This window comes from Tripterygium wilfordii, chromosome 22, assembly GCF_013401445.1.
Source record: "Tripterygium wilfordii isolate XIE 37 chromosome 22, ASM1340144v1, whole genome shotgun sequence".
Lineage (NCBI taxonomy): Eukaryota > Viridiplantae > Streptophyta > Magnoliopsida > Celastrales > Celastraceae > Tripterygium > Tripterygium wilfordii.
The window spans coordinates 2,025,515-2,040,251 of NC_052253.1; the positions used below are offsets into that span (position 1 = coordinate 2,025,515).

The 14,737-nt window shown below is 36.9% G+C and overlaps 2 protein-coding genes across 3 annotated transcripts; one reads left to right on the forward strand and one right to left on the reverse strand.

The window, feature by feature from the left end:
- Positions 1 to 1,795: 1,795 nt before the first annotated feature.
- On the reverse strand, positions 1,796 to 6,263 carry LOC119991640 (serine/threonine-protein kinase PBS1-like). The gene is made up of 5 exons (XM_038838013.1): positions 5,682 to 6,263; positions 4,833 to 5,041; positions 3,729 to 3,918; positions 2,773 to 3,164; positions 1,796 to 2,661 (listed from the first exon to the last, which is right to left on the reverse strand). The coding sequence occupies exons 1-5, from the start codon at positions 5,800 to 5,802 to the stop codon at positions 2,185 to 2,187; spliced, it is 1,389 nt and encodes a 462-aa protein (XP_038693941.1). The 5' UTR covers positions 5,803 to 6,263; the 3' UTR covers positions 1,796 to 2,184.
- Positions 6,264 to 8,827: 2,564 nt separating this feature from the next.
- LOC119991641 (pyruvate dehydrogenase E1 component subunit beta-1, mitochondrial-like) lies at positions 8,828 to 14,324 on the forward strand. 2 transcript variants are annotated; one of them, XM_038838015.1, is made up of 15 exons: positions 8,828 to 8,912; positions 9,212 to 9,256; positions 9,401 to 9,475; positions 9,875 to 9,955; positions 10,047 to 10,073; positions 10,183 to 10,245; positions 10,371 to 10,457; positions 11,790 to 11,915; positions 12,045 to 12,178; positions 12,266 to 12,338; positions 12,474 to 12,539; positions 13,045 to 13,083; positions 13,170 to 13,294; positions 13,378 to 13,492; positions 13,988 to 14,324. In XM_038838015.1, exons 2-15 carry the CDS (start codon positions 9,233 to 9,235, stop codon positions 14,054 to 14,056), a joined length of 1,104 nt encoding a protein of 367 aa, XP_038693943.1. In that variant the 5' UTR covers positions 8,828 to 8,912; positions 9,212 to 9,232; the 3' UTR covers positions 14,057 to 14,324. The 2 variants fall into 2 exon arrangements, with proteins under 2 accessions (XP_038693943.1, XP_038693942.1); XM_038838014.1 differs by having other exon boundaries at positions 8,829 to 8,912; positions 9,209 to 9,256.
- The last annotated feature ends 413 nt before the right edge of the window (positions 14,325 to 14,737 follow it).

Sequence of the window (14,737 nt, forward strand, 5' to 3'; positions counted from 1 at the left end):
ACATACATATACATATATACATATACATATATATATGTATGTATATGTATGAAAGACACGCACACATAACCTCAAAAGATGGGAAATTGATGTTAAAGTAGTGTATATATTTTCTTTATTTCAATAATTTGTGTATGATATATGCTCTTTGTTTTTTTCCTTATAGACATCATGTGGCATGTTTAAATTAAAGCAAACCCATTATTCTTCTAATCAACTTTTTTTTTTTTTTATACTAAAGAAACAATACATACATGTATGCAATAATAAGTGTATGCACATATAATATTATAAAACAATTGTAGCATATTATATAGTGAAATTTAACAATATTTAAGTAATACGAGACACTTGATCAAGAAGCAATGCAATATATACCCAATAGAAAAGCTAGGGAAATTCTAGAAGAAAAGTAGTGCATGAAATTCAAAAGTCTCAATCGATTTTAAAGTTGACCCAATATTGTCTTAATAAATTATATATGCAAATGCCTTTTGAGGAAGTCATCAATTGCATTCATATGCAGACTATTTCAGCACAATTTCTTCAGTTCAAAGCTAAACATGATTTAATTTGTCAAACCCAGATGTCGGATGAAGGATATATACACACACACATGCATACATCACTTAAATAGACAGGAGAAGATATATAGATATATATATAGCAAGATATTATTATCAAACATTAAGGAACTATAAATTGAACATACTAAATAAAATATAAGTGTTTCTAAAAAATATTCCACTATACCATATATGTAAGCTTTGAATCGGGCTCAATTAACTCCAAGATTGTAACTTATAGGTTCTACCAAGTTACGTTAGCAAACCACCAATTTATTTTCTCCGAACAAATTAGTTTATTCGATTAAACAATAATTCAACATGGTGTTGGAGTCAGAAGCCAAATTCAAATGCCCGATACTAATTTATGTTTATTCGGACATGATATTTTATGAATACTCGTCACACAGTTGCACATAAAATGTACTTTTTTCTCTGTACATTGCACACAATTTTTTCAAAGTAGCTTTTTTTTTTTTTTGGCATAGAATCCGAAGCTATAACACATGCTCAAAAGAAACTTGCTGAAATGGGTTGATCAAAAACCAAAAGAGAATGGTGTGTTCATGGGCGTGTAGAACAAGTTACTTTAAGCTTTATATCATAAAAGAGAGAGAGAGGTTTGTAAGTTGTAACCCCCCATTCCTAGAAACTTACGAGGTACAAATTCCTGTCCCAGAAGCAAACCTTTTCTTGCTTTACTTATTAAATTTTCTTGGCTTTGTGGGATGCCTGGACAACCCACTTTTGTCACGAGAGTACAGATTCTATCCATGTTTTTATGTAACTTTTTTAATTCCTCTGCCACATGGGTTTTGTAATAATTTCATAATGGGCCATGTCCAGGCCCAGGCCATCTTCGATGCATAAGATAGCTCATCATTGCTACATGTTAAGGACTTCTAGATCCTCATACAAAATCTTATGAATGGGACCCAAATTCAGGTCCTCAATGTTCTGGTAATAAGGCCCATTGGACCAGACTCATAATCTTTTAAAATCAAATGGGTCATATGACAAATCCATATTACAGGGACCCGTTTAGGGTTTTGGGCTTATAACCCAAGTAGACATTTATGGATGCCCATGTTGCTACAACACCACGAGACAACATTTTCTCCGAGTTCAAATACCATTAAATAAGACGATCCAAAGATAAACAAAGTCGTGCGAGCTCAATTTATCCATGAAAACTATATCATGGATATGAGAAGGGTGGGATTTCAACATCAAGAGAACAGCAAGAGATGTTTTTGATGCATATTATAAGAAAGCAAATATCAAGAGCAAGCAGATCATAACACTCCTCTCAAAATTTATAAATGTCTGTTCCGTTCTTGCTCTTCTAGCAGATAATGTACACTCTTTGACTATGCTTTTCATCACTGCATTTGTCATCATTACCATCTTCTTCTTCTTCTATTTTCCAAAAAAGGACCTAAAAGAAAAGTGAGAGAAAAGTTTACTTGATTACACCAACTACTTCAACAACCATCACCATTTTGGATGGACCAGCAGAACGAAAGCTTGGCTTCAGGATCTTCAGTCTGGTAAGAAAATGCTGCAGAAGACGCAAACGTGGAGAATGGTGCTGACATTGTCACCAGCTAGGCGGCTACTACCCGTTATTGCCATCAAAACTGCCTTGTGCACTTTGTCTTCTTTTTTCTCGCCAATTCTCTCCCCACATCTTAGCTTCAGCAACAGCTCGTTCTCTATCTAAATCCCTGTTTAACATCCTTGCAGTTTCTCTTGGGGAGTCCTCTTTCTCAGATCCTTCCAACTCCCATCTACGTCCAGATCCTCCGCCTTCCTCATTCTTTAATATCCTTCCACCTCTCTCATCTCTGTTTCTTTTCTCATCCCTATCTCCAGAACCTCTGTAGCCATGAGAGTTCGGGTCGTATGACTGGTTCGCCAGATAAGAGAGAGCAGTAACCACATCCCCAATGAGAGGACGAGTGGCAGCCTGTTCTTGGATGCACATGGATGCCACAGCCAATGCTTGGTAGAGACCCCGCATTGGATAGCGACCTTCCAGCAGTGGATCTGCCAGTTTCGAAAATTTCCTGCGATCGTTGAACAGTGGACGTGCCTGAATTGAATCAAACCATTGCCAACACTCAATTATGAAATAAAACAAAGGTCTCCACTTCAGAGACAAGCCTACAAAACAATAAGGTTTTAAACTAGAGAAGTGTATTACCCATATAACAAGGTTCTGCTCTCCATGGGGTTTGGTGCCATCAATTGCTTTACGTCCAGTAATCAACTCTAAGAAGACTACTCCAAAACTATAGACATCAGATTTCACTGTCAGCTGTCCGGTCATGGCATATTCAGGGGCACAATAACCATAAGTACCCATAACCCTGGTGGAAACATGTGAGTTGTCCCCGACAGGACCAAGCTTTGCAAGGCCAAAATCAGAAAGCTTTGGTTGAAAGTCTTCATCCAATAATATGTTGGCGGACTTGAAATCCCTATAAATTACTGGAGGCCTTGCTTTATCATGCAGGTACTCCAAACCTTTAGCTGCACCAGCAGCTATTTTCATTCTTGTGTTCCAATCGAGGGGTTCCTTATCAGGTGGAAGATCTGCACAAACATAAAGCAACAATTAACGACAAGTTGGTAAAAATGGGAATCACAAAATTTTAGTGTATTCAACAAGATGTTCATTAGACAAGCCATATGAGAGTAATTTATGCCAACAAGCATGTTCATGTCACAAGCTCATCAAGTTCTCACACCAATATTGCATTTCTCAAGCAGGGCATGTGTCGGTAAAAAGGGAACTGAAGGAAGACCGAGTTACAATAGCTCTTTGTAGATTTAACAACACCATATCCTAAATATTTGCTTCTGGAACCATGTCTTTCTGTTTTACCTTTGCTGCACATCACTCTTCACAAAACACAATGTCATGACCTCTTTTGCGATTCTGCTGACTTCATATTCAGTGAACTACATTTTTCAAGTAACACTCACTGCCCAATATCGCACTAAGAAAACAAAATACTCTTGGTTTGCTTTCTCAACATCACGCCTAAACATTTCCACCATACTTTCAAGGTTTAAACAATGACTTGGACCATAGAACAATTAAACAAGAAAAGGAGAAAATCGTTACTAAAGTGTCAAGACGGGAGAAAATGCTACCATGGAGGTGATCTTCCAAAGATCCCGAAGGCATAAACTCATAGACAAGGAGACGTTGCTCCCCATCAGCACAGTAGCCAATCAAGTTCACTAAGTTTGGATGATGAAGAAGGCTAAGCATGAGGACTTCCACTAGAAATTCCCTGTTACCTTGTAGACCATTTGTATCCAATTGTTTTACAGCAACAACCTGCAGCAGAAAAGATAAAAAAAGTTTAGACACTAAAACACACCTCAAACATGGCTACTTGTTTCAGCAGTGGATCTTTTGTTGGTCCTTCGATTTATAAGGATATAGACAAGCAGAAGACCTCATACATTTTTAATCACTCTAGAAACTAGAAAGGACAGAATGAATGCACTTATTTTCTGCCTACCTTCCATTACATTTTGAACGAATCTATACCCTTCTATATGAAATCAAAATTAGAATTGCTTTAAGACAATCTCTAAAGAAACCATAAAAAGCCTTAAAGCAATGACCATGGACCACGTCGCATAGTTCCAATTTGCAAAAAAAAAAAAAGAAGGTGAAATAGGATAAGCCAATGACTTGGTGGAACACAACTATTCTGGGACACAAGTCCACCGGCTAAATTGCTCCAGTAAATAATTATCAGGAATCTATCATCTCCAGTCTTTAAAGGGCGCCAAAATGTACAGCCTATAAAATCAGTGGAAAGAGTTTGATGAGAAACCATACCAAGGCATTTACACTTGTTTAATCCACAGTATATTACACTTCATCGCCAGATAGTTTTATTGTTCACTTGGGTCGACTAAGTATCATTTTAAGAAGTTATCATGGGAATAAAATTTTGTGGATGGATAGAATTGGTCATGGGTGATGAATTACAGCATAACAAAAGAATCTTAAAAAAAAATTCATTTCTAAAGAAAATTACTATTCATGACCGCAGCATTTTCTGCTTGAACTTCAATTTGAGTTCTTTTTTTAAATGGCTGGTTAAAAAATTGGCCTTGTAAACGGAAAAATTGAAAGGGAAAGTCACTGGTCAATCTAGGCATAAATCACAATCTTATACTAATACCATCAAATTCGAATTGTGAAATAAAAAATCAAGAGATATTTGAATAGTGTACCTGACCGGTGCTTTCCAGTCGTCCCTTATATACACGTCCAAATCCTCCTTCTCCTAAGAAGCTCTCTGGCCTGAAATTCTCAGTTGCAGCAGCAAGCTCACGAAAAGTAAATGTTTGAGCAGCAATTCGGACAGCAGGAATCCCATCCCTTGAACCAGGTAGGTCCTTCTTAGACCCTCCATTGCTTCTTGATCTGAGTCTCTCTACTCCTGTAAATATAATCAAAACAAAGAAGTGCAGATTTATAATTATCATTCTATTGACAATCAAATAACCATGGCGCCAAGAAATAAAGAGCTTGGATTAATCTACTTTGGAATGAACTAACCAAGTAAACGCCATCAACTATTAAGCCATGCCTCGGGTTCGATACACAATGGAGTTTGGCAGTCCAATTCAGGGAAATCTATATTTTACCAAATTGAGCAATAGTTTTATGCCACAAATTAAATCATATACTTTCAGTTATTCATTGATTGGGTTGTGCAACTTGATTGCCACTGGTTAGTAATTAAATCAACAAAATCATTAGGTTCATTATGAGATCTCCTTTTCACTAAAAGAAAGCAGTACTCTTTCTAAACCTAATTCAAAATCTGGTGGGGCCTACTTCAAACACCCAAAAATCTAAAGCTCCAAAACTGCATCATAATTATTACCCACAAAGCGGTAATCAATTAGAACTATTCAACAAAGATGCCATCACCGATTCATCATTATGTTCTACTCAAAGATTAAAGAAAATCAGAGCTACCCAGATCAGATCAATCAATAACACAGTGAATATCAGATCACAACAAACCAATACAGTAAAGAAAAGGAAACATCAAAGAGAGATGAGATACTAACCAGAAGACAATCTGGAAATGTGAGGGGGGACTGTTGCCTGGCTTTGTTTTGCATCATCGTTATCTTGAACTGGATTCAGTATCTCCTCCTCTCTTGAATCGAAACAAGGGAAACAACCCATCTGCTCAAATCAATCAAACCTTGCAAATCCTTACACCTCCAACTTGGCAGATTTATCCCAAAAAAACCCAATTAACAAGTTCATCTCATAATCCTATTATCTTCGAAAATCCCATCAAAAATGAAAACTTTCCTTGTCCAATTCCTTCTCCCTCCCCGATCAGATTAGAACACCAATAGAAATCACACCAACATATGTCAACTGGTTAAAAACAAATAGAAATATATTTTATCGATTAAAAAAGTAAAAGAAAACGAGAGCACTTGATTCTCGGTGGTGTGAAAATGAGAATTTAGCAGCGAAAGAGAACTGGAACAAGCCGGCTTTTGTCTTCGGCTCCGTCTATACTCTCTTTACTGTTCATATAAGAGCTCCCTCTCTATTTATCTACCCATCTTCTCTGTTTGACCAAAAACAAGAAAATAAATGGAAAAGCAAAAGACGCTGACACGGGAAAAAATCGCAATACACAGCTGATAATCATAATATTTGGTATTTTACGGTTTTAACAGTGTTGGAAAATTTTTCACTTGTGTAATAAAAGAAAAAGAAAAAGTAGATGTACGCGTCAATGGCGGGACTGACGGAAAACACAAGAAGAGAGTAATTTCTCTGCAGTTACATCCGGTTGTAGTTTTGTACGTATCGTGAGGTTCTTTCAGTTCACACTTCCATATTCTACATTATTACAACTGACTAATGCTTACGAAATTTCCATCCATCCAAACACGAATCCATAGATATTTACTTACGGTTTAATTTATTTAATACTTATTTCTTGTTGTTTAATTTATTTAATTTAATTTTCTTTTCTTTCATTTTGTATCTTATTAACTACATATTTCCCGATGTCTCCGTCGTCTACTCATCTTGAAAAATGAAGCTAAAATATTTAAAAATCTTACATCAGAGGCTTGCGTATCTGCACATCAACACTCTCTGCTCATATTTCTCCTTTTCGGTGTCGTCATCTGAAAAATAAAGTCAAAATACGAATATCTAATATGAGTTTAAACTCGAACCAATGCACAAAAATTTGACACCACACAATTAACAACTGGTGTAAATTGAATCGAAACTCAACGTGTTGGCAAGGTCAAAGTAAACAATCACCTTCCTGTAATTTATGTGATCAGATGCCTTCCAGTAACAAACTCCATTGTTGTGCCCTACCAATCATCATCCTCGGATTGCCATTCAAAGCCCACCAAGTTTGGATGGCCCAATCCAATTCGCTGCAACTACAACTCTGCAATTAGTAGTCAATTACTATAATAATAATAAACATAAGGGGGTAAAGTTTTACTTTTGGTGTAAATGTAATCGGTGGTATTTGGCGTTTTGTGGTGGAAAAAGCCACCAATGAGGTACCCGGCCGCCGGTATCGGTGTCTGTGGACGCATCCGCATTGCGGCTGACTATTCCGTTTTCCTCAAATTGATCCATCGCATTTCGGCTGGTACCACTTCCACCATCGATCGTCATATCATACTAAATTAAAATAATACTAATTCTCTTTATATATAAAGCCATCCTTATTCCTTACTAGATCTTTTGATGAGGCACAAAATATTTAGGGTTTGAAGAGGAGAAGATCGAGAGAGACAGAGGGGTTTAGACGCACACTAGCGTGGCACCATTGACCATTCATCAAAATTTCACTTGTGCGAGGGGTAATAGTGCCACGCTGCGTACGTGCGTGTAAAACGGCGTTTCTCTCTCTGATTCGTTCAAAGATTAATTGAGGTTTTTCATCGAACACTTGATACGCATACCCTATTTTCTTTGCATGCCTGCTTCTTTCACTCACTACTTCGCAATTTATCGCATGCATCGTCGCCTCAGTGGTTCTTCTTCAGCCTTGTGGACTAGTTTTGGTATTTTTAAGTATACCATGCATACACAAGTATTGCATTCTTTATCTCTCAAAAAAAAAAAAAAAGTATTGCATTCTTTACTAATTACTGGCTCAAATCAAACTTTTAGCAATAAGTCCCACAAATCAAACTTTTATTACAGTAGATTTACTCTAATCTTTTTAACCCATAAGAGTAATCAGGAAAATGCGTCTATTCTCATTAGACTGGTAATTTTATGAAATAAAAATAAGATTATAGATAATTTAATGAGTCATGTAATAAAATTTTTTGGGTTGTTCTTATTGAAATATGTCTTTCTAATTGTGTAATTGATCCTAACAATAATAATAATAACATTTTTGATAATCTCATTCTTTCTAAGTATATTAGTAAATTTCAAAGTGTTAACATAAAGAGTATAACTTTTAGTGCCGTTTAGAATTAGTGTTTTTCACATCGTTTTAGAAAAAACTTTGAGACCCAACCAAACACCAGAAACAATTTAGCATATAAACTAGTTTATATTATTTTATAAGCTAACAAAAAAAAAACCCTCCTCAAATGAATTTATTGGAGTTTTTAAACAATTTAGCATATAAACTAGTTTGGCTCAATTGAATATTTTGTGGATGAGTAGGCTGAGCACGACTTGGAATATAGCCCTGCTATTCGTCCCAACAATTGGGATCCAGTTGCGAAAGTGTATGGAGGAGATTAAAAGTGCAAGTGGGGCCATCATTTGCACTTTTAATCTTCTCCATACACCTTAACAATTAGGATCACTGGATCCCAATTACTGAGACAAATAACTTTTTCGCTGCTTGGAAGTTGGAATAAAGCCTAATACTTGGAAGTTGAACCAGATCGAGGGAACACATGACTTGCCCGCACTGGCCCATCGAAAATGCACAAAAGCCCACCAGGAGCCCATGAAAGGGCGTCGGAACCATCTGGGCCACCTGTCGGAAGCCTAAGAAAAACGATCACTGCACACACAGGAATCTTTTGAATGCATGGCACTTTTAGTAAGTGCTGCCGTGCTGGAGGCGATAATCATCGCACACGTTGATTTTCGCATCGAACGGCTCATACATTCTGCTCGGTTGTTTTGGCGGCATAACATTGCACCAAAATTAAAAAAATAATAAAAATAAAGAACAAAAGCAAATAAACGGTCACAAGACCAGTTGGAGCGGTGATTCTTCTTCGCGTCTATTTCACATCTCGTCGTCGATCGGCTCCGGCCTCCATGTAAGGCTCGTAAATTGGCGTGTTCGAGTGTTTCTATTCTTCTTTCTGTTGCATGAACCTGGATTTTTTTTAATCGATTTCTACTGCGATTGTGACCTTCATATTGATTCTTTTTTTAATTTCTCTTTCAATTTTGGATTCAATATCAAATTAGATTCATTGTTATACGTTCTTAATTTTGACTATATGGTGGCTTATCAAAATTGTTGTCGAGTAATTTTTGTCTGTGCTGTTGTCTGGTTAGTGTGCCGAATTCTTGGACGTTCAATTGATTAAATTTTGTTTGGTGATTAAAGCAGCGTTGTGTCAAAGAAGAAGAGATGTGGGGGATTATTAGCCAAAAGGTGGGTGTTTCCAAGCTCTTCCCTTCCCTTCTGGTATCTGATACCAGTTTACTTTATTATTATTAATTTTTAAATTTTATTAGCTCATAGTTTCCTTCCCTCATATCTGTGATGATTTTATCCTGGCTTCCCTTTGTTGTTCAGGGTTTAGGACAGTCCTTGCAACACCTTCGTCCTTCAGCATCAGCAGGGAGAGGTTTTGCCTCTGCAACAAAAGGGGTAAATGTGGATTCGATTGTATGCTTGTTGCATTTGATTCACGTCACTGTGGCCGAGAATTTAATTAGTTCACTTGTAGATCATCTGCCACTTTTTCACTGTGATCGTGGTTGTCGAATATCATCAGTGTTTATCATAGTTGCTTCATATCAAATTATCAATAGTTTTATTTTTTCTTGGTGATATATTTCTTTTAGCCTGTCTTAAAAGGGTTAGGCTACTGATCCTTTTTTTGAGTTTCCAGTTGGTTTTTGTTTCTATTTTGGTCAAAATTTTAGAAGCGCCTTCTTCCAATACAGCTCCTTAAATGTATGCCTCACCCTTTTGGAAGCTCAACAATTTTCAGTTTTCTTAAAATCATTATTTTTCCTTATGTTGTGGAGAATCATTTCTCTGCAGATGATGGTGAGAGAGGCTCTAAACTCTGCACTTGACGAAGAAATGTCAGCTGATCCTAAGGTTTTTTTGATGGGTGAAGAGGTGAGGAAAAGGGAGTTGGAATTCTCTCTCTGACATTTTAAGTTGTAGGTTTCCTGTTCTAATGATTCCTTTTATTGTCATTCAAGTGCAGGTTGGAGAATATCAAGGTGCATACAAGGTTAGTCTTCTCAATTATATGAATTTGTGATTTCAGATATTTGTTGAAGACCTTTCATGCATTTTTAGTGTGTTGATCAACCACTCACTCTCCTTATCTGTGATGTTAGGTTTCCAAGGGGTTATTGGACAAGTATGGTCCTGAGAGGGTTGTTGATACCCCGATTACAGAGGTTAGTGTAGTTCTTGTCAATTCTGTGTCCAATGACAAAGAATGCACAGATGATGTCAAGATTGTTGTTATGGCTGTTTTTTTTTATGCACTGATAGTTCTGACCGGCATTTGTTTTTCTTAAAGGCTGGTTTTACTGGGATCGGAGTTGGTGCTGCATACTATGGTCTTAAGCCGATTGTGGAGTTTATGACGTTCAACTTCTCAATGCAGGTTAGCAGATTTGTTTATTGGATTTGGTATCTCAATACATTTTTCATAGAAGGGCCCCTTTAGAATTTAATTGATATGCTTGATGTTTCGTCAACAAATATAAAGGCTGAGATCGATGGCTTAAGACCGTTAATGGTCATGTTGTTGAATGCTTATTTGTGTTTCGAGTACTGTATTAGTTGACTCATGACTGAAGTGCTATTCTACTCGGAATGTTTTTAACTTTTAAAGCTGTATCTTTTATAGATATTTGGCAGGATAACTTCAGTAAGGGCTTGAAATCATTCTCTTTTGAGGAAAGAAATGGGGATATTTATATGGTGATGATGTTATTTTTATGATTATTATGTGGCTATAAAATGTGTTTTCTGACTGTAAGGTGACTGAGGTATGCATTCTTTTGATTCTGTTCCTGGATAACTAATTTCTTTGTCCATAACTGGATTTCTGGTCAGTTTATGATGTTTTTGAGGGGAGGTGTTCTAAGAATTCATATACATATATAATGTGTTTTCTGTGATATTCATATGGTTGGTGCCAAATCCACTCTGCTATTTCTCAATGTGCTCTTGATGTTGCTTGGTTTGCATTAGGCACTCTGGTTTGGAAATCCTAAAACTATGGTGTGACCCAGGAGAATGTTGGAGGAGCTGGTGTTTAGAAAAACAAAAATGGAATGTGTCTTGGTAAGAACTATATTAGCTTGGTAGATACCAAGTAATGATAATTCAAATTCCATCAGTTGAGATATCTTCTTAAAAGCATCTCATGGCTTGTTTTCTTTAAGTTGCTCAGGGTCCCCAAAATCGAGTTTTACTTGGGTGCAATGCGTTATGAAGAAGTGAAAATTTAGTTTGCTTTGTTTTGCATTATTTTTAACTTGAAGAATTCAAATTTTATGTTAATGACTGAAGAGTTATCCCCTCCCGCCCCACCCTTTTCTCTATCAAGGTATTACTGGAGTCTTGGTTGATTTGTAAGTAGCCTTGTCTAATATTTTGGATAAATATATTAATGCTGAAACAGATAGAACCTCCAGAGTCCAGAGTATAATATGGAAGTCTTTTCATTCATAATCTACCAACACTTGAGGCTGGGTTTCATCTTATCTCTGCTGGGAAGAGCGCTTTTACTTGCTTCTTCCTCTTAGGGTGTTCCATTGTGTAAACCTTGATATGGACCTGAATTGTTCCCGTAATTTAGTAAAATTTATTGGCATGTGTTCTATTACTGTTCGCTTGATGTTTGGTTTCTATTATTGCAATTGAATTATTCTATTGGATTGATTCTAATAAATTTCATAATTAATCCCTTTTTTGGCTTGTTCTGCAGGCAATCGATCACATCATAAATTCTGCTGCTAAAACAAACTACATGTCTGCTGGCCAGATATGTGTCCCAATTGTTTTCAGAGGACCCAATGGTGTTGCTGCTGGAGTTGGTGCCCAACATTCGCAAGTATGATCTCATGTCGTCTTGTTAATACTGACTTCCCACTTACCCTGTGTCTTGCTCACTTTCTCATCTCTCTCTTCCCTGGGTATGCTTATTAGTTCTCCCTTTTTATCCCTCTTGTTTATCATGCAGTGTTATGCAGCATGGTATGCCTCTTGCCCTGGTTTGAAAGTGCTATCCCCATATTCTTCTGAAGATTCTCGTGGACTGCTAAAAGCTGCAATAAGGGACCCAGATCCTGTTGTTTTTCTTGAAAATGAATTATTGTAAGTAATGTATTGATGGCTCGTTCGTTGTACTGAGCTATTTTATGACTTCACTTTTATTTTAAGCTGACTTTTGTTTTGATTCAGGTATGGTGAGTCCTTCCCTGTGTCTGATGAAGTACTTGATTCCAGCTTTTGCCTTCCAATAGGGAAAGCTAAGGTATTACTCTCTCCTAATGAATTACTTTTTATATATGTTATTGTTGTCGATGCATTTGTAGTCATGTTGTGTTTTTTAAATACCTTGCTGTATGACAATCTCTCCATTCCACCTCAAAATTGTCTCTTTTAACAGATTGAGAGAGAAGGAAAGGACGTGACAATTACAGCATTTTCGAAAATGGTTGGCTATGCACTCAAGGTTTGTGTGCAATGCTTGGTTCCTCATAGAGTACACCTGACAGTTATGTGGTTCTTAATCATAACTGTCAGAAAGTTTATTACGAACTCTGGTCAAGGAGGAAGTTAAACAATTTCTTAGAACCTCAAAGGAGAGTGAGGTGAGAGGAATGTGTGGCTCGCTACCATATGCACTATTACTTAGTGAGGGTACTGTGGTTAATAGTTTTACCTCTCTTTCTTTGGTCGAATGTTGTATAAATGCGAGGATTGGTGTATTCTTCAATTTTGCACCAAGTTGTTTTTCCCGCTCTTTCATTTTCTTTGAAATTTTCATTCCAATATCTCAACTTAAAAGCACGCCCACACAATTAAATTTTTAATTGAGGTGCTGGCAGTTGAGTTCTTTAATTGAGAAAGTTGTTCGTTAATTGAGAGTGTGTGATTGTAATCTATATGTATTTGGGCTGCTTCCATATTAGTCTTTCTTTTCCGTAAAGAAATAACACAATTTTCTTTTTGTCCAGGCGGCAGGGACACTTGAGAAAGAGGGTATTAGTGCTGAGGTAAATGGATGCTAGACAGAACCCAAAGTTATCACAAATTGGTGTTTCTGTTTGGAGGATGATAGTAACTGATCTTCTTAATGCAGGTTATAAATTTACGTTCCATTAGGCCACTGGATAGGGCCACAATCAATTCTTCAGTCAGGAAAACCAACAGACTGGTAACAGTTGAAGAAGGATTTCCTCAGCATGGTGTTGGAGCCGAAATCTGGTTTGTATTTTTCTTCCATATTTTCACTTCTGCTGAGTAATCAGAGAACTTTGTGTATTTATTATGTTTGTTATTCTTAACAGCACATCTGTAGTTGAGGACAGCTTTGGTTATCTTGATGCCCCGGTTGAGAGAATCTCTGGAGCTGATGTTCCCATGCCATACGCTGCCAATCTCGAGAGAATTGCTGTCCCACAGGTCAACTCTGTTTTCTTTTTTATTGCTAGAATTCTTTTACAAGCTGCTGTGGACCAAGGAACTTCCAGTTTGCAGTTTTTTCTTTTGAATCTCTCCTGGCCCTTAAATTTATTTCTTTCTTCCTTCTCTTTTTTCCCTTTTTACATGTTGGGGTGGTAATCATTGTTCTTAGGTACTGTACAATAGCCGTATCACATTTGCATGCTGGGAGCTGTTGGTCCATTGGAATCCTTTCTATTAGTAGAGGCTTGAGGTTGTCCACGTGCAAAATATTTTGCATTGGACTCTCTTTGGATTTTGTTTGCAAATTATGTGGTCTGGTGATAGAGTTGTCGGAGAGGTCATAGGTTCAATTGCTGGAACCTCTCCAAATGTGGGGGTAAGGATAAGGATAAGACATGCATACATCCTGCATGTCTTCGACCTCGCCCACTACGGGAGGCTTGTGCACGAGAGTTGTTTACTTTTTTACTCTTTGGATTTTGGGTTTTGCAGGTTGAAGATATAGTCCGTGCGGCCAAGAGAGCTTGCTACAGATCTGTCCCAATGGCTGCAACTGCCTAAAACACACTTCAGCTGTCCTAGCTACCATTTCAATCTACGTTGGTTCTATGTGGCTGATCTCTTGCATTCCTTTAAGTGCATCTCCCGTCACATATAAGCTCTAAGTTTATGCAAGACTTTGCCTTAAGTTTAGGGCATCACCATATGTAATAATCTTCTCTCTCCCCCACCCCCAATTTTTGACCTAAACTTAAAATACAATCTAATAATAAAAGTAGCATCTCAATCTGGATTCTCAACAGGAATGATACTATAGTTGGAAGACAAATGTAGATTTGCTTTGAATGAATTCATGGTCCGAATGAACCTCAAGTATGACAGAAGTGATAGGGATCTTAGTAAAGAGATCTTAGTCATCTCATCTCAGTAAATGATATGTCACTATTTGGTTCAATTGTCAGGATTTATAGATTCCTATATTTACATCAATTAATGGTCAATATCATTTATTGTGATGATTGAGATCCCTATTTTTTTTTCTCTTCATCTTTCAAGGGACAAGAATATTTACACCATAATATCAATGAACGAGTCCACCGAATCATGCCTTTTTGGTCAATAATGCAACTTTCAAGTGATGATTAAAAAAAAAAACCATTCCAACAATCAAAAGCCAAAAGGAACACAAATGCATATTTTCAATCGATAGTCAACATTTCAGACAAAAAAAAAATCGATAGT

Coding starts and splice junctions, on each gene's coding strand:
- LOC119991641 (XM_038838015.1), top strand. CDS start 9,233: ATGTGGGGGATTATTAGCCAAAAG. Junction 9,257..9,400: donor GGGGGATTATTAGCCAAAAG/GTGGGTGTTTCC, acceptor TTTGTTGTTCAG/GGTTTAGGACAGTCCTTGCA. Junction 13,084..13,169: donor AAGAGGGTATTAGTGCTGAG/GTAAATGGATGC, acceptor TTCTTAATGCAG/GTTATAAATTTACGTTCCAT.
- LOC119991640 (XM_038838013.1), bottom strand. CDS start 5,802: ATGGGTTGTTTCCCTTGTTTCGATTCAAGAGAGGAGGAGATACTGAAT. Junction 3,919..4,832: donor GACTGGAAAGCACCGGTCAG/GTACACTATTCA, acceptor TTTCTGCTGCAG/GTTGTTGCTGTAAAACAATT. Junction 3,165..3,728: donor TTTGGAAGATCACCTCCATG/GTAGCATTTTCT, acceptor ATGTTTGTGCAG/ATCTTCCACCTGATAAGGAA.